The sequence below is a fragment of the Oryctolagus cuniculus genome, chromosome 5 (assembly GCF_051225735.1).
Source record: "Oryctolagus cuniculus isolate XC-2025 breed Fujian yellow rabbit chromosome 5, ASM5122573v1, whole genome shotgun sequence".
Taxonomy (NCBI): Eukaryota; Metazoa; Chordata; class Mammalia; order Lagomorpha; family Leporidae; genus Oryctolagus; species Oryctolagus cuniculus.
Window position 1 is genome coordinate 139,578,664 of NC_142871.1, and position 27,722 is coordinate 139,606,385.

Consider the following 27,722-nt stretch of genomic DNA (forward strand, 5'->3'; position numbering starts at 1 on the left):
CACAATCTCCAACTGTCCCTTCAAAGCCACCCTGAATAAACATAAAAGCTAACTAAAAATAGCATGGTTGCTACAAACAAACAGCTTTTATGAATCCCCTCTAAAAAGTGTGTTCTATGCCTGGGTGTTTGTGCAGCAGTTAAGATGGTGCTTGGGACGCCAGTGCTATGGCATAGTGGGTAAAGCTGCCGCCTGCAGTGACAGAATTCCATATGGGCACCGGTTCAAATCCCGGCTGCTCCACTTCACTTCTGATCCAGCCCTCTGCTGTGGCCTAGGAAAGCAGTAGAGATGGCTCAAGTCCTTGGGCCCCTGCACCCACGTGGGAGACCTGGAGGAAGCTCTTGGCTCCTGGCTTCAGATCAGCACAGCTCTGGCCATTACAGCCATCTGGGCAGTGAACCAGCAGATGGAAAACCTCTCTCTCTCTCTCTCTCTCTCTCTCTCTCTACCTCTGTCTCCCTGTAACTCTGCCTTTCAAATAAATAACTAAATCTTTTTAAAAAAGATGATTCTCAGGATGGCTACAATCCATATTAGAGGCCTGGGTTCAAGTCCAGCTCTGCTTCCTGTCCAGCTTCCTGCTAACGCACACCCCTAGAGGCAGCAGATGATGGCTCAAGTCCTCGTGTTCCTGCAACCCACATGGAAGACCTACATTGAGTTTCTGGCTCTGGCTTTGGCCTGGCCCAGTCCTAGCTGTGGTAGGCATTTGGAGAGTGAACCAACGAATGAAAGATCACTCTGTGTCTGTCTCTCTCTTGCTCTCTCTTTTTGTTTCTCTGTCTTCCAAATAAATAGAAATAAATTTTTAAAAGTATTCCTCCGCTGCTCCACAAAATGTCCATGAACAGACAATCTAAAGATAGCTGATAATAGTTAGCTTTATTGAATATTCTGTCACGCCAGACATTATTCAAAGTGCTCTGCAGATATTAGCTCATTTAATATTCATAACTACTCTAAGCTTTAAGCGCCACAATTATCCCTCATTTTATAACCAAGGAAACCAGACACAGAGAAGCCTCAGTTCTCCTCGCCTACACCCAGAAAACTAACAAGTGGCAGGGTCAGGAGTGAAACTCAGACTGGCCGCTGTGCCACACTCTCAACCACTATTCAGATATAAAAGGCACTAGTTGCAAACTCTGCTTCCAGAATGCTCCCAGCTGCCCCCTCCAGCCCGATGTACCTAACCCCCGCCCACAGAAATTCTGGAGCTTCCCCAGAGGCCACAAAGGTTCAGCAAGGCTAAATCTGCAACAAAGCCAGACGGACGTTTGCCTGCAGGGATGCGTGATTAACTAGGACGGAGGAGAAGCAGGTTCCCCAAACTCGGCTGACGTGCACAAGGTCACAGTTGGACGCCCACTTTGAGAGTCACATGTGACAACATGAGGGACAAGGACACAGGGTGAGGCCTCGGAACTCTTGTCTTGTTTACAGGGTGCAAGATTACCTTATCCGGTACTGTGGTGGGCATCTGCAAACAAACAGGACACTTGCAAACAAACAGGAAAATAGAGACACACCAGAGCTTTGGAAAATTTCTCTAACTTACCAAAAAAAAAAAAAAAAAAGTCCTATTTGGCAGTTCCTGAATTCCAGATTCTCTCTGCCCCAGCTTTTAATTTTAGAGTGTCCTGATTCAGACGGCCTTCGTACGTCTACACATGGCGTCTGTGTCCTCTCTGCCTAGTGTCACCGTCTCCAGTCGCACGTGGCTCCCCCACACTCTCGACCTGCGCAGCGTGTTCTGCCCGTACAACAGGGCCCTTGAACCTGGCAAATACATTTTCCAGGCTTCCTTGCTAGCACGAGCCAGGCACATTTTCAGTTTCTCCACTGAGATGAACTTGGCCGAGACCCAGTTCTGTAGCCGCCATGGCTGCATGAGTGCCTGGGCTTTTCTCTGCGTTTCCCCGTCTGCACACTGCGGGCTGTGGAGGATGGCGGGGCGGGATAGCAGTGAACCTGAACGCCGTTAGCTGTCACCCCACCTCCCTTCCTGCAGTTTTAGAAGCAAGCACATCCCAAGTGGCTTCTGTTTTCCTAAGGAACTCTGACTGTTAATAGGGTTCGTTATAACAAGACGTTTCAGAAAGTTGATCTCCCAGGACGGGACTCTGGGTTGTTTATCTGTACCCACGCAGGCACGAAGCAGGGGTGACTTCATGCTCGTATAAAATGGGGTGTTTGCATTCCACAGGGAGAGATAGTGAGAGTTACTTAAGTTATCAGCTGTGGCTGTGGCTGGAACGAAGTCATTGTTCAAGGGAAGGGCTGGGTGCGCAGGTGGCTGTGGTGACAGGGGAGTGAGTCCGCAGGCCTCTGGGTGGAAGCTTTGGAGAGACGCCAGAGAGCAAATGACCCTGGGTGCCACGTTCCTGGGCAGGGAGGTGTCCGCGAAAGAGAGCTTTCTCTGCTACGCAGGATTGCGGATGAGCAAGCCAGACCCAGGTCGGATCCCGCACGTTGGAGGGTTGTTTTCACCTGGTGTTGACATGCTTGCCAGTCTCTTCTGTGCCATTCAAGGCAACCTGTTAAAAATGGAGGCCCACGATTGGAGTGGAAACGCTGGGGTAGACATAGAAGAGTCTCGGAAACCTGAACCCCCAAATCCCACCCAGCTCTCCCTGCCGTCAGCGCAGCCCCTCTCCTGCACACAGGAGGTCACTTTCTCCCTAGTGAGTGCCCCGCCCCTGAGGCAGCTCCCTGGCCAGGGGATGCAAGTCTGCTTCAGTCCTGCCACAGTCACAGATTACCAGGAGTTTCGTGGCCTGAAAACACCCCCCGTTTGTTCTCCACGGTTCTGGAGGTCAGAGGCCAAATAGGCTCTCCCGGACTCAAGATGAGGGCGTGCAGGGCTGTGTTCCTTCTGGAAGCTCTACGGGGAGAAGCTGTGCCCTTGCCTTCCCAGCTTTTCCAGGCTTTCCTGCCCTGTGACCCCTTCCTCTGTGTTCAAAGCCACGATTCTAGCATCTTCAGAGCTTCTGCCTCCGGTCTCCTGTGCGAGCGTTGGGCCCACCCACACAGGCCAGGATGATCTTCCTTAATGTGGTCATGCCTGAAAAGCCTTTTTGCCATCTGAGGTGGCTTATTTACAGGCTCCAGGGATTAGGATGTGGACTCTGTGTGTGTGTGTCTCTGTGTGTGTGTGTTGTTTATGTATGTGTCTCTGTGTGTGTGTATTGTTTATGTATGTGTGTGTCTCTGTGTGTGTGTGTGAGTGTGTGTTGGGAGGAGGCGGAATTCTGCTGCCTGCCAGAGACTCAGTTTCCCTCCTGGTTTACGAGCACCGAGAATCGGTCTAGGAGCTGAGAGTTAGCCCAGCTGACGTCCAGCAAGGAAACAGAGGCCTCAATTCTACAACCGTGGAAACAGGATTTGTGCTCAGCAGAGGAAGGCCAGATCGGATGAGGAGGCAGCCCTTGACTTTGGCTTTGAGGGGCCCTGGGCAAAGAATTCCCACATGCCGTGCCCGGTTCTCTGACTCACAGCCATGAGCTAATTAATCCATGGGTGTTGTTTGTAGCTGCTGTGTTTGTAGGAAAGTGTTACTCACCAATAGAAAGCAAACACATGGGGTGAACTTATCATATATTCTGGATTCAAAATATTAGCTCACGTAGCTGGGAGTTGCCCTAATAGCTTTCTCGGGTGGTTGAAACATGGGCTCCCTGGGCAGGTGTTGTGATCCAGCAGGTTAAGCCCCTGCCTGGGACTCCCACATCCTATATCAGAATGACTGTTCCAGTGCCACCTACCTTGCACTTCTGATCCAATTTCCTGCTAATATGTCTAGGAGCAGTGAATGATGGCCCAAGTACTTGGGTCCCAGCCAGCCACATGGGAGACATCATGAATTGAGTTCCTGGTTTCTGGCTTGGGTCTGGCCTAGCTCTCACTCTTGCAGGCGTCTGGGGAGTGAACCAGTGAATGGAAGATATTCTCTTTTCTTTCTCTTTTCTCTCTCTCAATAAAATCATTATAAAACAAAATGGACTTCCTGGTGGCTTACAGCAAGTGGAGTTGAGATTCCAGTGTTTCTTTGATCTAATCAGAAGAAGAAGCCCAAAGACTTAAGGAGAGAGTGCTGTTGGCATGAATTTAACACGTGCAACTCGCTCACCCACTGCTTCCTGTGCCCCCCAGATGGTTCAATTGCTACTTTTTAAAAAATGTTATTTATTTGAAAGAGAGAGAGCTAGCAAGCTAGCTTCCATCTGCCAGTTCACTTCCCACATGGCTGCTTCAGCTGGGGCTGAGCCAAAGTTCGGCACCAGGAACTCTGTCTTGGTCTCCTACCTGGTTGCAGGGGCCCAAGCGCTTGGGCCATCTTCTGCTGCCTTTACCAGGGGCACTAGCATGGAGCTGAACTGGAAGCAGAGCATCTGGGACTGCAAACGGCTCTGATACGGGAAGCTGGTGTCACAGTGGCTGCTTAACCCACTGCGCCACAACACCATCCGATACTTCCCTAACTGAGCCAAGCCCCGATGTCTTACGTGGCAGCTCATTGCCAGAAACGCTGGTAGGGGACCTGGCCTTGGAAGTGGGCCTCCTGATTTCAGAGGACATGGCTGCCTCAGGAGACAGTGGCGGGGACAGAAGGACGCCTCCACTGCTGAGCACCTCAGCTGCTAACAGCAGGGGTCAGTGTTAACCCTGCACCGTTCTGCGGAGAGACCTGTGGTCAGGGGGATCGCGTGGAAGCTCCTCCCACCTGGGGGCGTGGCAGCTCACCTCCTGGACCTGGCAGGTCCTTTGCCTGCCCTGAACATGGTGTTTCCACCTGCCGCGCTGCCACAGGGCCTCCTGGGTGCCTTATTGCTCATCATGTGCCCCCAGCCCCGCCCTCTGGCCAAGGAAACTATGATACACACAAAGAAGGCTGCCGAGGGTAGCTTTTTTACTTTATAAAACCTGAAGCATGGCCGGCGCTGCGGCTCACTAGGCTAATCCTCCGCCTTGCAGAGCTGACACACCGGGTTCTAGTCCCGGTCGGGGCACCGGATTCTATCCCGGTTGCCCCTCTTCCAGGCCAGTTCTCTGCTGTGGCCAGGGAGTGCAGTGGAAGATGGCCTAAGTCCTTGGGCCCTGCACCCCATGGGAGACCAGGGGAAGTACCTGGCTCCTGCGGTCAGTACGGTGTGCCGGCCGCAGCGCGCCAGCCGCGGCGGCCATTGGAGGGTAAATCAACGGCAAAAGGAAGACCTTTCTTTCTGTCTCTCTCTCTCACTGTCTACTCTGCCTGTCAAACAAACAAACAAACAAAAAAACCCTGAAGCATAATTTACATACAGTAAAATGCACAAATCTTGGGTGACTGTTTCTATGAGGTTTTGCTTTATGGCTACACCTATGTGAGCTACACCTATGTGATCAGCACCCAGACAAACCAGAACATTCTCCTTGCCACCGTCACCCTGCCCTATTCCAGAAGGCCCCCCAGTGCCTCCTCCCAGTCAGTCATTTCCCCGAAGGCAGCCTCGATTCTGATCTTGATCACAACAGATTAATTTCACAAGTGCTTGAACTGCGTGCGGATGGAATCACACAGCTCGTGCTCTTTGGTTCAGCTTCTTTTCCTGAACGTTGTGCCTGTGGGACTCGCTGATGGTACTGCAGGGTTTGGCAGTTTGTTTTTTGCCCAATCTGGGTAGCATTACACTGTGTAAGAGATCTTCAAAAAGTTCAGAGGGAATGCATTTTAAAGCACTGATTTCAATTTTTTTGCAACCAAATAAATCCATAATTCCAGTTTTCATGAACACTGGTTACTTAACCATTTTTTAAAATACTTATTTATTTGAAAGGCAGAGTTATAGAGAGGCAGAGGCAGAGAGAGAGAGAGAGAGAGAGAGGGAGTCTTCCATCTGCTGGTTCACTCCCCAAATGGATGCAAAGGCCGGAGCCGCGCCCATCCGAAGCCAGGAGGCAGGAGCTTCTTCCAGGTCTCCCACATGGGTGCAGGGGCCCAAGGACTTGGGCCATCTTCTACTGCTTTCCCAGGCCATAGCAGAGAGCTGGATCAGAAGTGGAGCAGCTGGGACTTGAACCAGTGACCATATAGGGTGCTGGCACTGCAGGCGGCTGCTTTTACCCACGATGCCACAGCGCTGGCCCCTTACCCATTCTAATATTAGTGGACTTTGTGTAGTTTCTAGTATAGCACTCTTATGAACAAGGCTGTATAATAGATCATTCTTTTTAAAAAAAGATTTATTTATTTATTTGAAAGTCAGAGTTACACAGAGAGAGAAGGAGAGGCAGAGAGAGAGAGAGAGAGAGAGAGAGGTCTTCTGTCCACTGGTTCATGCCTCAAGTGGCTGCAACGGCTGGAGCTGCGCCGATCCAAAGCCAGGAGTTTCTTCTGGGTCTCCCAGGTGGGTGCAGGGGCCTAAGAACTTGGGCCATCTTCTACTGCTATCCCAGGCCATAGCAGAGAGCTGGATAGGAAGTGAAGCAGCTGGAACTCGAAACTGCGCCCATATGGGATGCTGGCACTGCAGGCAGCGGCTTTACCCACTACACCACAGCTCCTGCCCCAAAAGATAATATATTTTAAAGCTACATAGTAGGCACTCAAAAAAAAAAAAAACCCTCAGAAGGAACATCACAAGAACAAAGCAGAATGGAAACAAGCATGTGGCCTTGATAATACATTTATTCTGGAATTCTTTTCTTACAGATATCTTGGTAACTGGGATAGTCTCCCAAGGAAACACGAGGGTGAGAAACATGGCGGTGTCCCGGCGGGAGATGGGAGGGAAGCTGTCCTGGGGTCACCGTGACCCCACAATGGAGCTGAGCCCGAGACCACCAGCACTTGTGGAGGCTTCGCCTTGAGCTCATCTCCACGCCTGGTGAGGCGGCGCACCTGCTCCGGAACCGGTCTCTGCCTGATCTTCTCTGGTGCCGGTCAAAGTCTCTGTGAGCCTTTTGCTGGCCCCTTCTGAATGGAGGCCACGTCCATCTCCGTGGTTCACGCCTGGGAGACATTGTGTGCTTCATTTTCATCACTCCTTGATCATTCTTTTCTTATTCCCCATGATTCTCTCCACTCCAAATTTTGCTTCCCCGTAATATTTTCCGTCATCCACTCTAGGGCCACAGCCATCTCGTCTTGCTGTGGTCTCTCCGGTGGCCTCCCCTGTGGCGCTCTCCATGGCTTCCTCCACGACCTCCCCCATGACTCATTTCAAAGCTGTCGTGACGGCTGCCTCCATTTCCGCCGTGAGTCATCCCATCACCTCCCCCAACGTTGTAGCTCAGTCCGTGGCTCACTCCGTGTCCACGGCTTTGTGCTCCTCCATGTCCAATGTCAAGTCCACCTTCATGGACTGGTTCATCTCCCAGGCTGTGGAACCTTCCAGGGCCCTGGCCCAAGTCCAGGTCCAGGTTAAGGCCATGGCTGTGACCATGTGGGTAAAAGGTATGACTGTTTCTCAGGGGGAAGGAGACGTCCCTCTAAAAGAAAAAATATATATATAAAGAATTAAGTCCTTTTTCTCTTATCACTGTCATGTCTATTTCAACAATGTCAGATCCTCACTTTGCAAAATGGCCACCATCCTCACTATGGTAGCGCTGCTACTCTCTCTGTCTCTCCTTGTTTTGTTTTGAAGAGTTATTTATTTATTTGAAAGGCATAGTTATAATAGAGAGGCAGAAGCAAAGAGAGAGAGTGAGAGAGAGGGGTCTTCCATTCACTGGTTCACTCCCTAAATGGCTGCAATGGCCAGATCTGTCCTGATCAAAGCCGGGAGCCTCTTCTGGGTCTCCCACATGGGTGCAGGGAGCAAGGACTTGGGCCATCCTCTACTGCTTTCCCAGGCACATTAACAGGGAGCTGGATGGGAAGTGAAGCAGCCGGGACTCGAACCGGTGTCCATATGGGATGCCAGCAGTGGAAGTGGCGGCTTTACCTGCTAAGCCACAGCGCCGGCCCCTCCTTGTGGTTTTACTCTTCTCTCTCTGAGAAAGTGACCTCCCTGATGTATTAACATATCCTCTGTGTGAAGAGACAAGCCTTGCCCTGCAGTGTGGCTAGATTTTGCGTCCTCAGACTTTCAAGACAAAGGCAAATCTATACTACCAAGTGACAGGCAAAGACACACCTGAGGGACAGTCTCTCTGTTAATCAGTTAAGACTCTGAGGACAGGTGTGTGGAATGAGAGCACTCAGGTCCTCACAGTCTTTTATTGTTTTGTTTTGTGTTATTTTGTTTTGTTTTGTTTTTGACAGGTAGAGTTAGACAGTGAGAGAGAGGCCGGCACCGCGGCTCACTAGGCTAATCCTCCGCCTGCGGCGCCGGCACACCGGGTTCTAGTCCCGGTCGGGGCGTCGGATTCTGTCTCAGTTGCTCCTCTGCCAGGCCAGCTCTCTGCTGTAGCCCGGGAAGGTAGTGGAGGATGGCCCAAGTGCTTGGGCCCTGCTCTGGCATGGGAGAACAGAAGGAGGCACCTGGCTCCTGGCTTTGGATCAGCGCGGTGCACTGGTCGCAGCGCGCTGGCTGCAGTGGCCATTGTGGGGTGAACCAACGGGAAAAAAAAAAAGGAATACCTTTCTCTCACTGTCCACTCTGCCTGTCCAAAAAAAAAAAAAAAAAAGAGAGAGACAGAGAGAAAGGTCTTCCTTCTGTTGGTTTACCCCCCAAATGGCCGCTATGATCCGAAGCCTGGAGCCAGGTGTCTCCTATGTGGGTGCAGGGCCCAAGCACTTGGGCCATCCTCCACTGCCTTCCCGGGCCATAGCAGAGAGCTGGCCTGGAAGAGGGGCAACCGGGACAGAATCCGGTGCTCTGACCAGGACTAGAACCTGGGGTGCTGGCACCACAGGCGGAGGATTAGCCCAGTGAGCAGCGGCGCCGGCCATCCTTACAGTCTTTTTTTTTTTTTTTTTTTTGACAGGCAGAGTGGACAGTGAGAGAGAGAGACAGAGAGAAAGGTCTTCCTTTTTTTTTTTTTTTTTTTTTTTTGCCGTTGGTTCACCCTCCAATGGCTGCCACAGCTGGCGCACTGTGGCCAGCGCATCTTACTGATCAGAAGCCAGGAGCCAGGTGCTTCTCCTGGTCTCCCATGCGGGTGCGGGGCCCAAGCACTTGGGCCATCCTCCACTGCCTTCCCGGGCCATAGCAGAGAGCTGGCCTGGAAGAGGGGCAACCGGGACAGAATCCAGCGCCCCGACCGGGACTAGAACCCAGTGTGCCGGAACCACAAGGCGGAGGATTAGCCTATTGAGCCACGGCACCAGCCCCTTACAGTCTTAAGACTGCAGACTCTGGGGCCGGCGCTGTGGCGCAGCGGGTTAACACCCTGACCTGAAGCACTGCATCCCATAAGGGCACTGGTTCTAGTCCCAGCTGCTCCTCTTCTGATCCAGCTCTCTGCTATGGCCTGGGAAAGCTGTAGAAGATGGCCCAAGTCCTTGGGCCCCTGTACTCGCATGGGAGTCCCAGAAGAAGCTCCTGGCTCCTGGCTTGGGATCGGCACAGCTCCAGCCAGTTGTGGCTAACTGGGGAGTGAACCATCGGATGGGAGACCTCTCTCTCTCTCTCTCTCTCTCTCTCTCTCTGCCTTTCCTCTCTCTGTGCAACTCTGGCTTTCAAATAAATAAATCTTGAAAATAAAAAAGACTGCAGACTCTTGGGCTGGCACTAAGCCTCTGCCTGTGGCGCCAGCCTCCCACATGGACAACATTTCATTCCTGGCTGCTCCACTTCTGATCCAGCTCTCTGCTAATGCCCTGGGAAAGTAGCAGAAGATGCCCTAAGTGCTTGGACCCCCGCATCCATGTGGGAGACCCAGAAGAAGCTCCTGGCTCCTGTTTTCGGATCAGCCCAGCTATCTGGGGAGTGAACCAGCAGATGGAAGACCTCCTCCAACCCAGTCTCTCCCTCTCTCTCTCTCTCTAACTCTTCCTCTCAAATAAATTAAAAAAAAAAAAAAAAAACGACTGGAGACTCTAAGCTCCACAATGCAACCAACCTGAATTTGAGTCCAAGACCTGTCGCTTACAGCAGGTGCTGGAGCAAATAGCTAAGACCACAGAGCCCCAGCTGCCTCACTTAGGTGAATATAGCATCTGACTGGAGAGCAGATACCACACTGCAATGCACTTTAACTACTCAGCTCTGAGCCTAGCACTTACTGAAATACTCATTCATGTTTGTTCCTACCATCATCTCCTGAACTGAAATATAAAATTATAAAGTAATTTAGGAAGTTCCTCCTAGAGAGTGGAAATTTATTTTGTAGCATACCTATAGAGGGAGGCCGAGAACTCTGAAACAAAGAACCCTGGTGAACCCTGGTGAATTGGCCGTATTAGGCCAGAACCTCTGCGGCTGCAATGTGGTGTCCATTTGCCTGTCCATTCTTACCAGTGGCCTGCTGGTCAGCATTCAACCGCCAGATCTCCGGGCTGGGGGTGGGGGAGGGGAGTCCTAGTCTGTAGTGTTTGTCAACGCCCGTGGTATAAACACTGCCACCACAGCATGTGTTAAGCTACCAACATGCGCCACTAAGCTCAGAGTTGGGAAGAGACGCACAGTCTCTTGGGAGCTAGAATGACTTAACTCCTTCACACATTCCTCCTATGTGAGCTTACTAACGAGAACCGTAAGGAAACAGGAAACGCTTGTGCAAATATAAAATCCATAGAAGTATTCCCATGCGTATAAATAAATATAAAATCCAAACGCGTGTTTAAGCCCAGGCCCTGAGAGCTGGGCGGCTACAGGGGGTTGGGAGTAAGCAGCCGGGACGGAGCTGTGTTTCCCTTTGCGTCCCCTGAGCATCTCCTGAGGGGTTCCGACGTCCCCACTCTCGGCGGCTGGCCCCGGGGGAGCCGGGGCCGAGGACACCCGCAGCTGCTGCAAAGGCAGCGATCAGAAGGGAAGCCGCGCGCGCGGTATGACCGCGGAAGTGCGCGGTGAACGTGAGCGCCACTGCCCGCCCGGAGACTCCCGGGAAATATTCTAATTTCCAGATTTCACCTTTTACACAATTTCCTTTCGTTTTGGCCTCAACGTCCTCTCTGAACCTCTCCCTTTCAACGATTTCTCTGTCTCTATACCATGCCGTGTGGTTTTTTTCTCCCTCCCAGCATGCCGATGTGTCCTCGGCTTTTATTCGGGACACCCCAATGACACTATTCGCACGAGTCCCCTTCTCGTGCACGTCTGCCTTCGCGCCTGCTAACCCATGCTAGGTACTCACCAAGCAAAAACTCAGCCCTATCAGCAGTCCCACAGCAACCACGACAGCAGCCAGAGAAATGAGGACGATGCCCCAGGGCTGTAAATATCCGCTCGGCTTGGCCACGGTTGTTGGCGTGTGGCTCACGTTGACCAGGGAAGTGGCCACGGAGGTGGAACCTGTTTTATGGGAGGTGGTGCTGGTTGGCTCCTGGGGAGACCCCGTGGAGGTCCTGCCGTCTGCCACTGCGGTGGTGGATGAAGTTCCGAGAGTGGCTGTGGCCAGGCTGGAGGTATTCAGGGTTGTCACAGGCATAGGACTGCTGGTAGTAGAGGCCGGGGAGTCCCTTCCAGGGGCCGTGGTGACAGAGTCAGAGGTGGTTGGTCTGAGACCAGTGGTCCTGGTGCCTAGGAAACAGGTCATACACATGATGCATTTACAGTAGAGATCATTAAATGGGAGGTGGGGATCCCTAGGGCAGAGAACACTGAAATTTTTTAAGGATTTATTTATTTATTTGAAAGGCAGAGTTACAGAGAGGCAGAGGCAGAGAGAGGGAGGGAGAGAGAGAGAGAGAGGTCTTCTATCCACTGGTTCACTCCCCAGTGGTCGCAACAGCCGGAGCTGGGCTGATCCAAAGCCAGGAGCTTCTTCTGGGTGTCCCACGTGGGTGCAGGGGCCCGACCTTGGGCCATCTTCTACTGATTTCCCAGGCCATAACAGAAAGCTGGATCGGAAGTGGAGCAGCTGGGACTTGTCCTCTGGTGGTGTTGGAGACATTGGTGAGTCCTGATTCTCTTGTCACCATAGACACCAGGTTTAAGGAGGATGTGGGAGGAGAGGACAGAATAATATTTACTCATGGGGACCAGCATTGTGGCATACCAGGTAAAGCCACCACGTGGCACCAGCATCACCTATCAAATCCCAGTGCTCCACTTCCATTCCAGCTCTGTGCTGATGTGCCCGGGGAAAGCAGCAGAAGATGGCCCAAGTACTTGGGGCCCTGCACCCATGTGGGTGACCCGGATGAACCTTGATTCACACAGGTCTAGCTCCAGATGTTGCGGCCATTCGGGGAGTGAACCAGCAGATGGAAGATTCATTCTCTCTCTCCCCCTCTCCCTCCCTCTCTCTCTCCCCCTCTCCCTCCCTCTCTCTCTCTCCTCCTACTCCTCCTCTCCCTCTCCTGTTCTATAACTCTGCCTTTCAAATAAATGCATGAATCTTTTTTTTTTTTTTTTTGACAGGCAGAGTGGACAGTGAGAGAGAGAGAGAGAAAGGTCTTCCTTTGCCGTTGGTTCACCCTCCAATGGCCGCTGTGGCCAGCGCGCTGCGGCCGGCGCACCGCGCTGATCCGATGGCAGGAGCCAGGTGCTTCTCCTGGTCTCCCATGTGGGTGCAGGGCCCAAGGACTTGGGCCATCCTCCACTGCACTCCCTGGCCACAGCAGAGAGCTGGCCTGGAAGAGGGGCAACCGGGACAGAATCCGGCGCCCCAACCAAGACTAGAACCCGGTGTGCCGGCGCCGCAAGGCGGAGGATTAGCCTAGTGAGCCGTGGCGCCGGCCAAATAAATGCATGAATCTGAACAAGAAATTTACTCACAGGTGGGGCAGTGGCCCTGGCTTGAGCACAGGTGACATCATCTAACCACAACTGTGGTCAACAAAGTTAGCCTGAGAGTCCTTGGAACAATTGCAGGACAGCCTGACCCAGTGGAGCCTGATGGCAGGATGGGAGACAGCTGACTCAGCGCAAGGTGAGAGAGATGTGCTAGCAGTGACTCAGCAGCAACGGCTGTGCGTGGGTTAGGAGTGGTTAAAACCTGACACACAAATGGAGCAGAGCTGAACGCGCTCAGAACAAACGGGGTGCAATCAGATCCAGTAGGCGGCAGGGACAGGCGCAGCGTATGTCACAGACTGCAGTAAGGGCTGCCAACTTTCCTGTAGATGGCCAGGTAGGGAACATTGTCATCTTTTTGGGAGACACAGTCTCCTTTCTACTGTACCGAGGAGCTGGAAAGCAGAGAGAGAGACTATGTAAGTGAGTGGGCAGCCGGCACCGCGGCTCACTAGGCTAATCCTCTGCCTTGCGGCGCCGGCACACCGGGTTCTAGTCCCGGTCAGGGTGCCGGACTCTGTCCCGGTTGCCCCTCTTCCAGGCCAGCTCTCTGCTGTGGCCAGGGAGTGCAGTGGAGGATGGCCCAGGTGCTTGGGCCCTGCACCCTCATGGGAGGCTGGGAGAGAAACCTGGCTCCTGGCTTTGGATCAGCACGATGCGCCGGCAACGGCGCGCCAGCCAAGGTGGCTGTTGGAGGGTGAACCAATGGCAAAAAGGAAGACCTCCTTTCTCTCTGTCTCTCTCTCTCACTGTCCACTCTGCCTGTCCAAAAAAAAAAAAAAAAGTAAGTGAATGAGCATGGCTATGTTCCAATAAAATGTTATTTCCAAAAACAAGGTAATAGGTGAGACTCGACCCATGAAGGGCAGTTAGCCAACTCCTTGACTGAGTGTCCATGTATTGAATATGAGGCCATGGTGCTCCCGGTGATGGTTTGGGTAGAACTGGTTGTGCTCAGCACAGATGTGAGAACATCTAAAGTATAAATTAAGATATAAATAAGTATAAATTAAGAGAAACTTTAGAAACTGTAAAAATGATTATAAATTAAATACCATTATCTTGAATGAACAGTGAATCAATGAGGAAATCAAAAGGGAAGCTTAAAGTTTTTTCAACGACATGGAAATGTAACACAACATACCCAAACCTATGGGATACAGCAGAATTAGAAGGAAGTGTGTATCAATAAATGCCTACAGAAAAAAATTAGGAAGATTTCAAATAAACAACCCAATAATTGCAACTCAAGAAACTAAAAAGGCAAGAACAAACCAACATCAAAATTAGTAGAAGGGTAGAAAGAACAAAGATCATAGCAGAACTTAGTGAAAGGCTTAAGAATATGAAATTGCAATAAACAAAGAGTTGTTTTTTAGAGAGAAAAAAAATTAATAAAATTTTAGACAGATTAATTATGAACAAAGAGTAAAAACCCAAATAAATACAATCATAAGTAAATAGGGAGAAAATAAAGTGATACTACAGAAATACAAAGCATGTTAGAGACAGTTATGAACAACTATATGCAAATATGTTGGGAAACCTAGAAGAAATGAATAAATTTCTGGACACATATAATCTATCAAAACTGAACCATAAGATCATAGAAAACCTGAACAGATCAATAACAAGTAACAACATTAAGTCAGTAATGAAAAGCCTCCCAACAGGAAAAGCTTAGGGACTGGATGATTTAACTAATAAGTTTAACCAAATTTTAAGAAAATAACTGGGGCCAGCGCTATGGCGCAGCAAGTTAACGCCCTGGCATGAAGTGCCGGCATCCCATATGGGCACCAATTCTAGTCCCGGCTGCTCCTCTTCTGATCCAGCTCTCTGCTATGGCCTGGGAAAGCAGTAGAAGATGGCCCAAGTCCTTGGGCCCCTGCACCCGCATGGGAGACCTGGAAGAAGCTCCTGGCTCCTGGCTTCGGATCAGTGCAGCTCCAACCATTGCAGCCATCTGAGGAGTGAACCAGCAAATGGAAGACCTCTCTCTCTGTCTCTACCTCTCTCTGTAACTCTGTCTTTCAAATAAAAAAAAAAAATAGCTAAAGCCTATTTGTCTCAAGTTATCCCACAGCATTGAAAGGATGGGCTCCCTTTCAAGCTCATTCTACAAGGTCAGTCTCACTCTAATTCTAAAACCAAACAAGGATACACCAACACCAAAAACTACAGACCAAAATCCTTGATGAAACTTGATGCAGGGGTCAGCATTTTGGCACAATGCAAAAACCACTACCTGCAACACTGTCATCCTTAAGAAAGCAACTCCATTTATAATAGCTACAAAAATATCCAGAAATAAGTTTAATCAGGGAAGTGAATTATTTCTACAACAAAAATTACAAAACATCAATGAAAGAAATTGGAGAGACAGCCCATGTTTATGGATTTGAAGAATTTTTGTTATTAAAATGTCTACACTACCCCAAACAACCTACGAACCCAGTGCAATTCCTATCAGGTATCAAAGGCATTCCTCAGAGCCCTAGCAAATATCAATCACAAAATTCACATGGATCTACAAGAGATCTTGAATAGTCAAAGCAATCCTGATCAAGAACAAAACTGGGCATTATAATAACTGATTTCAAATAGTATCCAAAACTGCATAGTACTGGCACAACAACAGAGATGTAGATTAGTGGAACAGAACAGAGAATCCAGAATTAATCCATGTATTTATAGCTAATTGATTTTTGACAAAAAACTGGCATTGTGGCGTAGTGGGTAAAGCCTCCTTCTGCAATGCCAGCATCCCATATGGGCGCTAGTTCAAGTCCAGCTGCTCCACTTCTGATCCTGCTCTCTGCTATGGCCTGGGAAAGCAGTGGAAGATGGCCCAAGTCCCTGGGCCCCTGTACGCACCTGGGAGACCTGAGGAAACTCCTGGCTTCGGATTGGCCCAGCTCTGGCTATTGCTACAATTTGGGGAGTGAACCAGCAGATGGAAGACCTCTCTCTGTGTCTTCCTCTCTCTGTAATGCTGTCTCTCAAATAAATAAATAAAAATCTTTAAATAAAAGTAGAAATATGTTCATCAGATAAATGAAAGGCTCTTCAATAAATGATGCTGGGGAAACTGGATATCCACATATAGAAGAAATAAATGAAATTCCCGTCTCTCATTTTATACAAAGATCAACCCAAAGTGGATCAAAGACTTAAGTACAAGACCTGAAACTTTGAAACTTTTAGAAGGAAATATCAGGGAGAATTTCATGACACTGGTCTGGAAAAAGATTTTTTGGATATGACTCACAAAGTACAGGCAACAGAAGCCAAAATTGATCAGTGGGGTTACATCAAATTAAAAGGCTCCTGCCAAGGGAAATAATCAAGGGAGTAAAGGGGGCTGGCCTTGTGGCTCAGTGCTTTAAGCCATCGTCTGAGACGCTGGCATCACAAATGAGTGCTGTTTTGAGTCCCAGCTGCTCCACTTCTGATCCAGCTCCTTGCTAATGGACTTAGGAAAGCAGCAAAAGATGACTGAAGTCCTGCACCCATGTGGGAGATCTGGAAGAAGCTCCTGGATCCTGGCCTGCCCCAGCCCTGGCTGTTGTGGGTATTTGAGAAGTGAACTAGTGGAATGGAAGATCTATTTCTCTCTGTAACTTTGCCTTTCAAATAAATACATAAGTAAACCTTAAAAAAAAAAAAAAAAGGAGAGAGAGAGAGAGAGAGAGCCAATAGACAATCTATAGAATGGGGTAAAATATTTGCAAACTGTTCATCTGACAAGGGATGAATATTTAAGGAACTCAACTCAATAGAAATAAAACAAATAATGAGACTTTAAAATGGCTGAATGACCTGGATAGACAGTTCTGAAGAGAGGATACACAGACAACAAGCATATGGAAAAATGCTCAGCATCGTTAATCATCATGGAAATGAAACTCAAAACCAGAAAAACGTATCAGAATCCCTAATAGCAAAAATGTTTTAAAAATGGAGAAACGGGGGGCTGGCGCTGTGGCGCAGCAAGTTAATGCCCTGGCCTGAAGTGCTGGCATTGCATATGGGCTCCGGTTCAAGACCTGGCTGCTCCACTTCCGATCCAGCTCTCTGCTGTAGCTTGGGAAAACAGTAGAAGATGGCCCTAGTCCTTGGGCCCCTGCACCCACATGGGAGACCTGGAAGAAGCTCCTGACTCCTGGCTTCGGATCAGCACAACTCTGGCCATTGCGGCCAACTGGGGAGTGAACCATCAGATAGAAGACCTCTCTCTCTCTCTCTCTCTCTCTCTCTGCCTCTCCTCTCTCTGTGTAACCCTTTCTCTTTTTTTTTTCTTTTTTTGACAGGCAGAGTGGACAGTGAGAGAGAGAGACAGAGAGAAAGGTCTTCCTTTTGCCGTTGGTTCACCCTCCAATGGCCGCCGTGGCCGGCGCACTGTGGCGGGTGCACCGCGCTGATCCAATGGCAGGAGCCAGGTATTTATCCTGGTCTCCCATGGGGTGCAGGGCCCAAGTACTTGGGCCATCCTCCACTGCACTCCCGGGCCACAGCAGAGAGCTGGCCTGGAAGAGGGGCAACTGGGACAGAATCCGGCACCCCGACCGGGACTAGAACCCGGTGTGCTGGCGCCGCAAGGTGGAGGATTAGCCTAGTGAGCCGCGGCGCTGGCACCCTTTCAAATAAATAAATTCATCTTTAAAAAAATGGAGAAATGGGAATTCTCATATACTATGGGTATGAGTGTAAGTAGCACAACTCTCATGGAGAACAGTTTGGAGGCTCCCCTCAAAATTACAAATACGTTCTACCACATGATCCAGAAATCCTGCTACTGGATGGAGATAGATAGATAGATATTTGAAAGACATGGATTCAATATTTCAGAGAAATCTGCATTCCTGTGCTTTGTGGCACTATTCACAATAGCCAAGACATGGAATCAACCTAAGTGCCCATGGATAGATGGATGGATAAAGAAAATGTGATATACACAGTGGAGCATTATCTAGCCATAACAATGAATGCTATTTCTGATATTAGCACCAATATGCGTGGAACTGGAGAACCTTATGTTAAGTGAAATAAATCTAGTCCAGAAAGCCAAACACTGCACATTGCTGCTACACACACTTGTGGAAGTTAAAGTGATCTTAACAGATATGAGACTAGAATAGGACAACCAGAGCCCAGGGAGGAGGTAAGGAAGGGACAGATGGGGAGAGGATGGTTAGTGGGGACAGGGGTGCAGCTGGATAGAAGAAACAACTTCTAATGTTCTATCACACAGGAAGATAAGTGTGCTTGACAAAACTTAGTTGAACATTTTGAAATAGGTAACGGAGTTTTGAATGTTCTCAATACAAAGAAATGATGTACAGCTGAGATGATAGAAATGTCAGTGACTCAGAGGTGATCATTACTGATTGTTTGCATATACATGTTTTGACATGCCACATTTCACCCCATAAATAAGGGGGCAAGGGAGCCTAGGTTGTAGAGAAGAGACAATAGAAATAGGTGAAAAGATGGAGGTTGTCATTGACGTTGAAATGTGAGTGCTCAGAGAAGATGTGGCGTTCGTACCTGATTCAGCTGTGTTGCCGGTGGGTTCAGCTGAAATGCCAGTGGCCTTGGTGGGTGTGAAGGTGATGGCAGAGGTGGTGAAAGGCCCAGAGGCCCCGGTGGAGCCTGCAGTAGACCTAGAGGTGACTGCAGCAGAGGCCGAGATGGGCGTTGAGGACAAAGTGGAAGCTGTGGTGGGTCTAGAAGGTGAGGCAGAAGCCTGGGTGTTCCCATCGGTGGAGGAGGATGTGGTGGGCCCAGGGGCTGGAAAGGAGTCTGTGGACTTCTCAGAGGCTGTGTGTGGGACAGTTGGGGTCTCAGAAAGTGTGGTGCTTGTTGTAGTGGACAGAGTAAAAGTGGACAAGCTTATGGGAAGCTGAGAGGCTGAGGAGGAGTTGATGGTTTCAGAGTCTGTGGTGGTTTTGGAGGCTGTGGAGGGCCCGGATGCTTTTGAGGCCATAGTAGACACAGACATCATGGTAAAAAAGGAGGTGTTGCCAGATGCTGTAGTGGAGGATGAGGTAGATTCAGAGACTAGGGTGATCTCGGTTGTGGTAGGGGTCAACGGGAACACAGACGTGGTAGCAGAGGCTGTGACCAGTTTAGAGGTTGTACTGGAAGCTGTGGTGGTCTCAGAGGATATAGTGAAGTCTGTGGTGGGAACAGGTGTTATCATGGAGTCTGTAGTAGGCACATACACTGTGGTAGAGATTGAAATGACCTCAGATGGTGTAGGAGAGGTTGTGGTGGCTGCAGAGGCCATGGTGGAGGTCAGGTTAGTCACAGGAAATGTCGTAAAAGGTGTAGAGATCTCAGAGACTGCAGCAGAATCCTTGGTGGGCACAGATTCTGTGTTGGAGACGAAGTTGCTCGCAGAGGATATGGTGGAGCCCACTGTGGTCACAAACACTGCAGTGGTCTTTGAGGCTGTAGAGGGAGCTATATTAGAGACTGTGTTGTCAACAGTGGTCACGGTAGTGGCTATGGTGGTATCAGGAGCTATGGTGTTTCCTGTGGTGGTATCAGAGGCAGTGGTGGAGACTGCGGTGGTGTCAGTGGCTGTGGTGTAGCCCGTGGTGGTGACTGGATTGGTGTCAGAGGCCATGGTGGAAACTGTGGTGGTATCAGAGGCAGTGGTGGAGACTGTGCTGGTGTCAGGGGCTGTGGTGGTGGCTGCAGTGGTGTCAGGGGTTGTGCTGGAGGCTGTGGTGATGTCAGAGGCTGTGCTGGTGGCTGTGGTGGTGTCAGGGGCTGTGGTGTAGACAATGGTGCTATTAGAAAGTGTAGTGGTATCAGGGGCCATGGTTGTGACAGTGTCTGTGGTAGAAACTATGGTGGTATCAGCAGCTGTGGTGGAGACTGTGGAGGTATCACTAGCTGTGGTATAGCCTATGGTAGAGACCTTGGTGGTGACAGAGGCTGTGGTGGTGTCAGGGGCCGTAGTGGTGACTGTGGTGATGCCAGTGGGTATAATGAAGACTGTGGTGCTGTCAGGAGCTGTGGTGTGGGCTGTGGTGGCATTAATGACTGTGGTATAGACTCTGGAGGTTTCAGAGGCTGTGGTGGTGGCTGTGGTGGTGTCAAGGGCCGTGGTGGAGAATGTGGTGGTGTCAGGGGCTGTTTTCGTGACTGTGGCGGTGTCAGGAGCTGTGGTGGTTTCAGAAGAAGTGGTGGAGACTGTGGTGATGCTAGTGGGCATGGTGGAGACCATGGTGGTGTCAGGGGCTGTGGTGGTATCAGGGACCGTGGTGGAGACTGTGGTGGTGTCAGAGGCTGTGATGGTGACTGTGGTGGTGTCAGGTGCTGTGGTGGTGTCAAAAGAAGTAGTGGAGACTGTGGTGTTATCAGAGGAAGTGGTGGAGAATGTGGTGGTATCATGGGCCGTGGTAATGACTATTGTGTTATCAGGGACCATGGTTACGACTGTGGTGGTATCAGTGTCTGTAGTAGAAACTATGGTGGTACCAGAGGCCGTGGTGTAGACTGTGGTGGTTTCAGTGGCTGTGGTGGTGTCAGGGACCATAGTGGAGAATGTGGTGGTGTCAGTGGCTGAGGTGTAGACTGTGGTGGTGCCAGTAGCTGTAGTGGAGACTGCGGTGGTATCAATGGGTCTGGTGGTGAGTGTGGTGGTGTCAGGGACTGTGGTGGAGGCTGTGGTGTTGTCAGAGGCTGTGCTGGTGACTGTGGTGGTATCAGGGGAGACTGTGGAGACTGTGGTGGTGTTAGAAGCTTTAGTGGTGTCAGTGGCTGTGGTGGCTACTGTGATGGTATCAGAGGCAGTGGTGGAGACTGTGGTGGTGGATCCTGGAGCCATGATGGTGACTGGGGTGGTACCCGGGGCAATAGTAGTGACTGTGGTGGTGTCAGTGACTATGGTGGTGTCAGTGGCTGTGCTGGTGACTGTGGTGGTATCAGAGGCAGTGTTGGAGACTGTGGTGTTGTCAGGGGCCATGGATGTGACTGTGGTTGTATCAGTGTCTGTGGTAGAAACTATAGTGGTATCAGAGGCTGTGGTGGAGACTGTGGTGGTGTCAGAGGAAGTGGTGGAAACTCTGGTGGTATCAGTGACCGTGGTATAGCCTATGGTGGAGACTGAGGTGCTGTCAGGGGTCATGGTTGTGACTGTGGTGGTGTCAGGGGCTGCGGTGGAGACTGCGGTGGTGTCAGGGGTCATGGTTGTGACTGTGGTGGTATCAGTGTCTGTGGTGGAAACTATAGTGGTATCAGAGGCAGTGGTGGAGCCTGTGGTGGTGTCAGGGGCTGTGGTGGTGTTAGAGGCTGTGCTGGTGACTGTGGTGGTGTCCGGGGCTGTGGTGGAGACTGTGCCAGTGTTAGAAGCTGTAGTAGTGGCAGTGGCAGTGTTGGATTTGGTGGTGGTATCAGTGGCTGTGGTGGTGACTGTGATGTTGTCAGGGGCCATGGTGGTGACTGTGGTGGTATCAATGGCAGTGATGGAGACTGTGGTGGTGTCAATGGGCATGGTGGTGACTGTGGTAGTGTCAGGGGCCATGGTGGAGGCTGTGGTGTTGGAGCCAGGGGCCATAGTGGAGAATGTGGTGTTGTTAGTGGCTCTTGTGGGGACTGTGGTGGTATTAGGTGCTGTGGTGGAGACTGTGGTGGTGTCAGAGGAAGTGGTGGAAACTCTGGTGGTATCAGTGACCGTGGTATAGCCTATGGTGGAGACTGAGGTGCTGTCAGGGGCTGTGGTGGAGACTGTGGTGGTGTCAGGGGTCGTGGTTGTGACTATGGTGGTATCAGTGTCTGTGGTGGAAACTATGGTGATACCAGAGGCTGTGGTGTAGCCTGTGGTGGTGTCAGGGGCTGTGGTGGTAACTGTGATGTTGCCAGGGGCCATGGTGGTGACTGTGGTGGTATCAATGGCAGTGGTGGAGACTGTGGTGGTGGAGCCAGAGGCTGTGGTAGTGACTGTTGTGGTGTCAGTGGCTCTGGTGGTGAATGTGGTGGAGCCAGAGGCTGTGGTGAAGGCTGTGGTAGTGTCAGGAGCCATGGTGGACACTGTGGTGGTGTCAGTGGGCGTGGTGGTGACTGTGGTGGTTTCAGGGGCTGTGGTGATGACTGTGGTGTAGTCAGGGGCCATGGTTGTATCTGTGGTGGTATCAGAGACTATGGTGTAGACTGTGGTGGTGTCAGTGACCGTAGTATAGCCTATGGTGGAGACTGAGGTGCTGTCAGGGGCTGTGGTGGAGACTGTGGTGGTGTCAGGGGTCGTGGTTGTGACTGTGGTGGTATCAGTGTCTGTGGTGGAAACTATGGTGATACCAGAGGCTGTGGTGTAGCCTGTGGTGGTGTCAGGGGCTGTGGTGGTAACTGTGATGTTGCCAGGGGCCATGGTGGTGACTGTGGTGGTATCAATGGCAGTGGTGGAGACTGTGGTGGTGGAGCCAGAGGCTGTGGTAGTGACTGTTGTGGTGTCAGTGGCTCTGGTGGTGAATGTGGTGGAGCCAGAGGCTGTGGTGAAGGCTGTGGTAGTGTCAGGAGCCATGGTGGACACTGTGGTGGTGTCAGTGGGCGTGGTGGTGACTGTGGTGGTTTCAGGGGCTGTGGTGATGACTGTGGTGTAGTCAGGGGCCATGGTTGTGTCTGTGGTGATATCAGAGACTATGGTGTAGACTGTGGTGGTGTCAGTGACCGTAGTATAGCCTATGGTGGAGACTGAGGTGCTGTCAAGGCCTGTGGTGTAGACTGTGGTGGTGTCGGTGGCTGCGGTAGTGACTGTGGTGGTATCAGTAGGTGTGGTGGTGAGTGTGGTGATGTCAGGGACTGCAGCGGAGGCTGTGTTGTTGTCAGAGGCTGTGCTGGTGTCAGGGGCCATGGTGGAAACTGTGGTGATGGAGCCAGGGGCTGTGGTAGAGTCCATGGTGTTGTCACTTGCTGTGGTGGAGCCTGTGGAGGTGTCAGAGGCTGTGGTGGAGATTGTAGTGGTGTTAGAAGCTACAGTGGTGGCAGTGGCAGTGGTGGAGTCTGTTGTGGTATCAGGGGAAGTGATTGTGGTGGTGTCAGGGGTCATGGTGGTGACTGTGGTGGTGTCAGGGGTAATGGTGGTGACTGTGGTGGTGTCAGGGGCTGTGGTGGTGTTGGTGGAAGTGATTGTGACTGTGGTGGTGTCAGAATCTGTGGTGGATATTGTGGTGGTGTCAGAGGCTGTTCTGGAGAGTGTGGTGGTGTCAGGGGCTGTGGTGGTGTCAGAATCTGTGGTGGATATTATGGTGGTGTCAGAGGCTGTTCTGGAGAGTGTGGTGGTATCGGGGGCTGTGGTGGAGTCAGGGGTCATAGTGGTGACTGTGGTGGTGTCAGGGGCTGTGGTGGTGTCAGGGGCTGTGGTTGTATCAGTGGCTGTGGTGGTGACTGTGGTGGTGTCAGGGGCTGTGGTGGTGACTGTGGTGGTGTCAGGGGCTGTAGTGGTGTTGGTGGAAGTGACTGTGACTGTGGTGGTATCAGTGGCCATGGTGGTAACTGTGGAGGTGTCAGGGGCTGTGGTGGCATCAGTGGCCGTGGTGGGGGCTTTGGTGGTGTCAGGGGCTGTGGTGGTGACTGTGGTGGTGTCAGGGGTCATGGTGGCGACTGTAGTGGTATCAGAATCTGTGGTGGATATTGTGGTGGTGTCAGAGGCTGTTCTGGAGAGTGTGGTGGTGTCAGGGGTCATGGTGGTGACTGTGGAGGTGTCAGGTGTTGTTGTGGTGTCAGGGGAAGTGATTGTGACTGTGGTGGTGTCAGGGGAAGTGATTATGACTGTGGTGGTATTAGAATTTGAGGTGGATATTGCGGTGTTATTAGAGGAAGTGATTGTGACTGTGGTGGTATCAGTGGCCATGGTGGTGACTGTGGTGGTATCAGGGGCTGTGGTGGTGACTGTGGTGGTGTTGGGGGCTGTGGTGGTGTCAGGGGAAGTGATTGTGACTGTGGTGGTGTCAGAGGTCATGGTGGTGACTGTGGTGGTATCAGGAGCTGTGGTGGTATCAGTGGCTGTGGTGGTGTCAGGGGCTGTGGTGGAGACTGTGGTGGTGTCAGAGGTCATGGTGGTGACTGTGGTGGTGTCAGGGGTCATGGTGGAGACTGTGGTGGTATCAGGGACTGTGGTGGTGTCAGGGGAAGTGATTGTGACTGTTGTGGTGTCAGAATCTGTGGTGGATATTGTGGTGGTATCAGAGGCTGTTCTGGAGAGTGTGGTGGTGTCAGGGGCTGTGGTGGTGTCAGGGGAAGTGATTGTGACTGTTGTGGTGTCAGAATCTGTGGTGGATATTGTGGTGGTATCAGAGGCTGTTCTGGAGAGTGTGGTGGTGTCAGGGGCTGTGGTGGTAAGAGAGGTCATGGTGGTGACCGTGGTAGTATCTGGGGCTGTGGTGGAGACCATGGTGGTATCTGGGTCTGTGGTGGAGACCGTGGTGGTATCTGGGGCAGTGGTGGAGACTGTGGTGGTATCTGGGACTGCTATGGTGGAGACCGTGGTGGTATCTGGGGCTGTGGTGGAGACCATGGTGGTATGTGGGGCTGTGGTGGAGATTGTGGTGGTATCTGGGGCTGTGGTGGAGTCTGTGGTGGTATCTGGGGCTGTGTTGGAGACCGTGGTGGTATCTGGGACTGTGGTGGAGACCTTGGTGGTCTCTGGGGCTGTGGTGGAGACCTTGGTGGTATCTGTGGCTGTGGTGGAGACCGTGGTGGTATCTGGGACTGTGGTGGAGACCTTGGTGGTATCTGGGGCTGTGGTGGAGACCTTGGTGGTATCTGGGGCTGTGGTGGACATCGTGGTGGTATCTGGGGCTGTGGTGGAGACTGTGGTGGTATCTGTAGCTGTGGTGGAGACCGTGGTGGTATCTGGGGCTGTGGTAGAGACTGTGGTGGTGGCTGTGGTGGAGACCGTATTGGTATCTGGGGCTGTGGAGGAGACCGTGGTGGTCTCTGGGGCTGTGGTGGAGACTGTGGTGGTACCTGGGGCTGTGGTGGAGATCGTGGTGGTATCTGGGGCTGTGGTGGAGACTGTGGTGGTATCTGAGGCTGTGGTGGAGACCGTGGTGGTATGTGGGGCTGTGGTGGAGATTGTGGTGGTATCTGGGGCTGTGGTGGAGTCCGTGGTGGTATCTGGGGCTGTGTTGGAGATCGTGGTGGTATCTGGGGCTGTGGTGGAGTCCGTGGTGGTATCTGGGGCTGTGGTGGAGGCTGTGGTAGTAACTGGGGCTGTGGTGGAGATTGTGGTGGTAACTGAGGCTGAGGTGGAGATTATGGAGGTAACTGGGGCTGTGGTGGAGATTGTGGTGGTATCTGGGGCTGTAGTGGATATCGTGGTGGTAACTGGGGCTGTGGTGGAGATTGTGGTGGTATCTGAGGCTGTGGTGGAGACCGTACTGGTATCTGGGGCTGTGGTGGAGACCATGGTGGTATCTGGGACTTTGGTGGACACCTTGGAGGTGTCGGAGGCTGTGGTTGAGACCGTGGTGGTATCTGTGGCTGTGGTGGAGATCGTGGTGGTATCTGAGTCTGTGTTCGTGATCGTGGTGGTATCTGGGACTGCTGTGGTGGAGACCGTGGTGGTATCTGAGGCTGTGGTGGAGATCGTGGTGGTATCTGGGGCTGTGGTGGAGATCGTGTTGGTATCTGGGGCTGTGGAGGAGACCGTGGTGGTATCTGAGGCTGTGGTGGAGATCGTGGTGGTAACTGGGGCTGTGGTGGAGATCGTGGTGGTAACTGGGGCTGTGGTGGAGATCGTGGTGGTAACTGGGGCTGTGGTAGAGATCGTGGTGGTAACTGGGGCTGTGGTAGAGACCGTGGTGGTATCTGGGGCTGTGGTAGAGACCATGGTGGTATCTGTGGCTGTGGTGGAGACTGTGGTGGTATCTGAGGCTGTGGTGGAGATTGTGGTGGTAACTGGGGCTGTGGTAGTGATCGTGGTGGTAACTGGGGCTGTGCTGTAGACCATGGTGGTATCTGTGGCTGTGGTGGAGACCATGGTGGTATCTGTGGCTGTGGTGGAGACCGTGGTGGTATCTGGGACTGCTATGGTGGAGATCATGGTGGTATCTGTGGCTCTGGTGGAGACCATGGTGGTAACTGAGGCTATGGTGGAGACCATGGTGGTATCTGGGGCTGTGGTGGAGACCATGGTGGTATCTGGGACTGTGGTGGAGACCATGGATGTATCTGGGGCTGTGGTGGAGATTGTGGTGGTATCTGAGGCTGCTGTGGAGACCGTGGTGGTATCTGGGGCTGTGGTGGAGATCGTGGTGGTATCTGTGGCTGTGGTGGAGACCGTGGTAGAATCTTGGACTGTGGTGGAGATCGTAGTGGTATCTGAGTCTGTGTTGGTGATCGTGGTGGTATCTGGGACTGCTGTGGTGGAGACCGTGGTGGTATCTGGGGCTGTGGTGGAGACCATGGTAGTATCTGAGGCTGTGGTGGAGATCGTGGTTTTAACTGGGGCTGTGGTGGAGACCGTGGTGGTATCTGGGGCAGTGGTGGAGACCGTGGTGGTATCTGGGGCTGTGGTGGAGACTGTGGTGGTATCTGGGGCTGTGGTGGAGACCGTTGCGGTATCTGGGACTGTGGTAGAGATCGTGGTGGTAACTGGGGCTGTGGTGGAGACCGTGGTAGTATCTGGGGCAGTGGTGGAGACCGTGGTGGTATCTGGGGCTGTGGTGGAGACCGTGGTGGTATCTGGGGCTGTGGTGGAGACCGTTGCGGTATCTGGGACTGTGGTAGAGATCGTGGTGGTAACTGGGGCTGTGGTGGAGACCGTGGTGGTATTTGGGGCTGTGGTGGAGACCGTGGTGGTATCTGGGTCTGTGGTGGAGACCGTTGCGGTATCTGGGACTGTGGTAGAGATCGTGGTGGTAACTGGGGCTGTGGTGGAGACCGTGGTAGTATCTGAGGCTGTGGTGGAGATCGCGGTTTTAACTGGGGCTGTGGTGGAGACCATGGTGGTATCTGGGGCTGTGGTGGAGACCGTGGTGGTATCTGGGGCTGTGGTGGAGACCGTGGTGGTATCTGGGGCTGTGGTGGAGACCGTGGTGGTCTGTGGGGCTGTGGTGGAGACCGTTGTGGTATCTGTGGCTGTGGTGGAGACCGTGGTGGTATCCGGGGCTGTGGTGGAGATTGTGGTGGTAACTGGGGCTGTGGTGGAGACCGTGGTGGTATCTGAGACTGTAGCGGAGACTGTGGTGTTATCTGTGGCTGTGGTGGAGACTGTGGTGGTATCTGGGTCTGTGGTGGAGACCGTTGCAGTATCTGTGGCTGTGGTGGAGATCATGGTGGTATCTGTGGCTGTGGTGGAGATTGTGGTGATATATGGGACTGTGGTGGAGACCGTGGTGGTATGTGGGACTGTGGTGGCGATCATGGTGGTATCTGGGACTGTGGTAGAGATCATGGTGGTATCTGTGGCTGTGGTGGAGTCCGTGGTGGTATCTGGGACTGCAGTGGAGACTGTGGTGGTATCTGGGGCAGTGGTGGAGACCATGGTGGTGTCTGGGGCTGTGGTGGAGACCGTTGTGGTAACTGGGGCTGTGGAGGAGTCCGTGGTGGTATATGAGGTTGTGGTAGAGACCGTGGTGGTAACTGGTACTGTAGTGGAGACCGCGGTGGTTTTAGGGGCTGTAGTGGAGATCGTGGTGGTATCTGGGGCTGTGGTGGACATCGTGGTGGTATCTGAGTCTGTGGTGGAGACCGTGGTGGTATGTGGGGCTGTGGTGGAGACTGTGGTGGTCACTGGGGCTGTTGTGGAGACCGTGATGGTATCTGGGGCTGTGGTGGACATCGTGGTGGTATCTGAGTCTGTGGTGGAGATTGTGGTGGTAAGTGGGGCTGTGGTGGAGACCATGGTGGTATCTGGGGATGTGGTGGAGACCGTGGTGG

General features: G+C 51.9%; 1 protein-coding gene across 1 annotated transcript; it reads right to left on the reverse strand.

The window, feature by feature from the left end:
- Window positions 1-6,255: 6,255 nt before the first annotated feature.
- Window positions 6,256-24,425, reverse strand: MUC22 (mucin 22). The gene is made up of 3 exons (XM_089334309.1): window positions 18,381-24,425; window positions 11,227-11,612; window positions 6,256-7,473 (listed from the first exon to the last, which is right to left on the reverse strand). The coding sequence occupies exons 1-3, from the start codon at window positions 24,352-24,354 to the stop codon at window positions 7,108-7,110; spliced, it is 6,726 nt and encodes a 2,241-aa protein (XP_089190435.1). The 5' UTR covers window positions 24,355-24,425; the 3' UTR covers window positions 6,256-7,107.
- Between the last annotated feature and the right edge of the window lie 3,297 nt (window positions 24,426-27,722).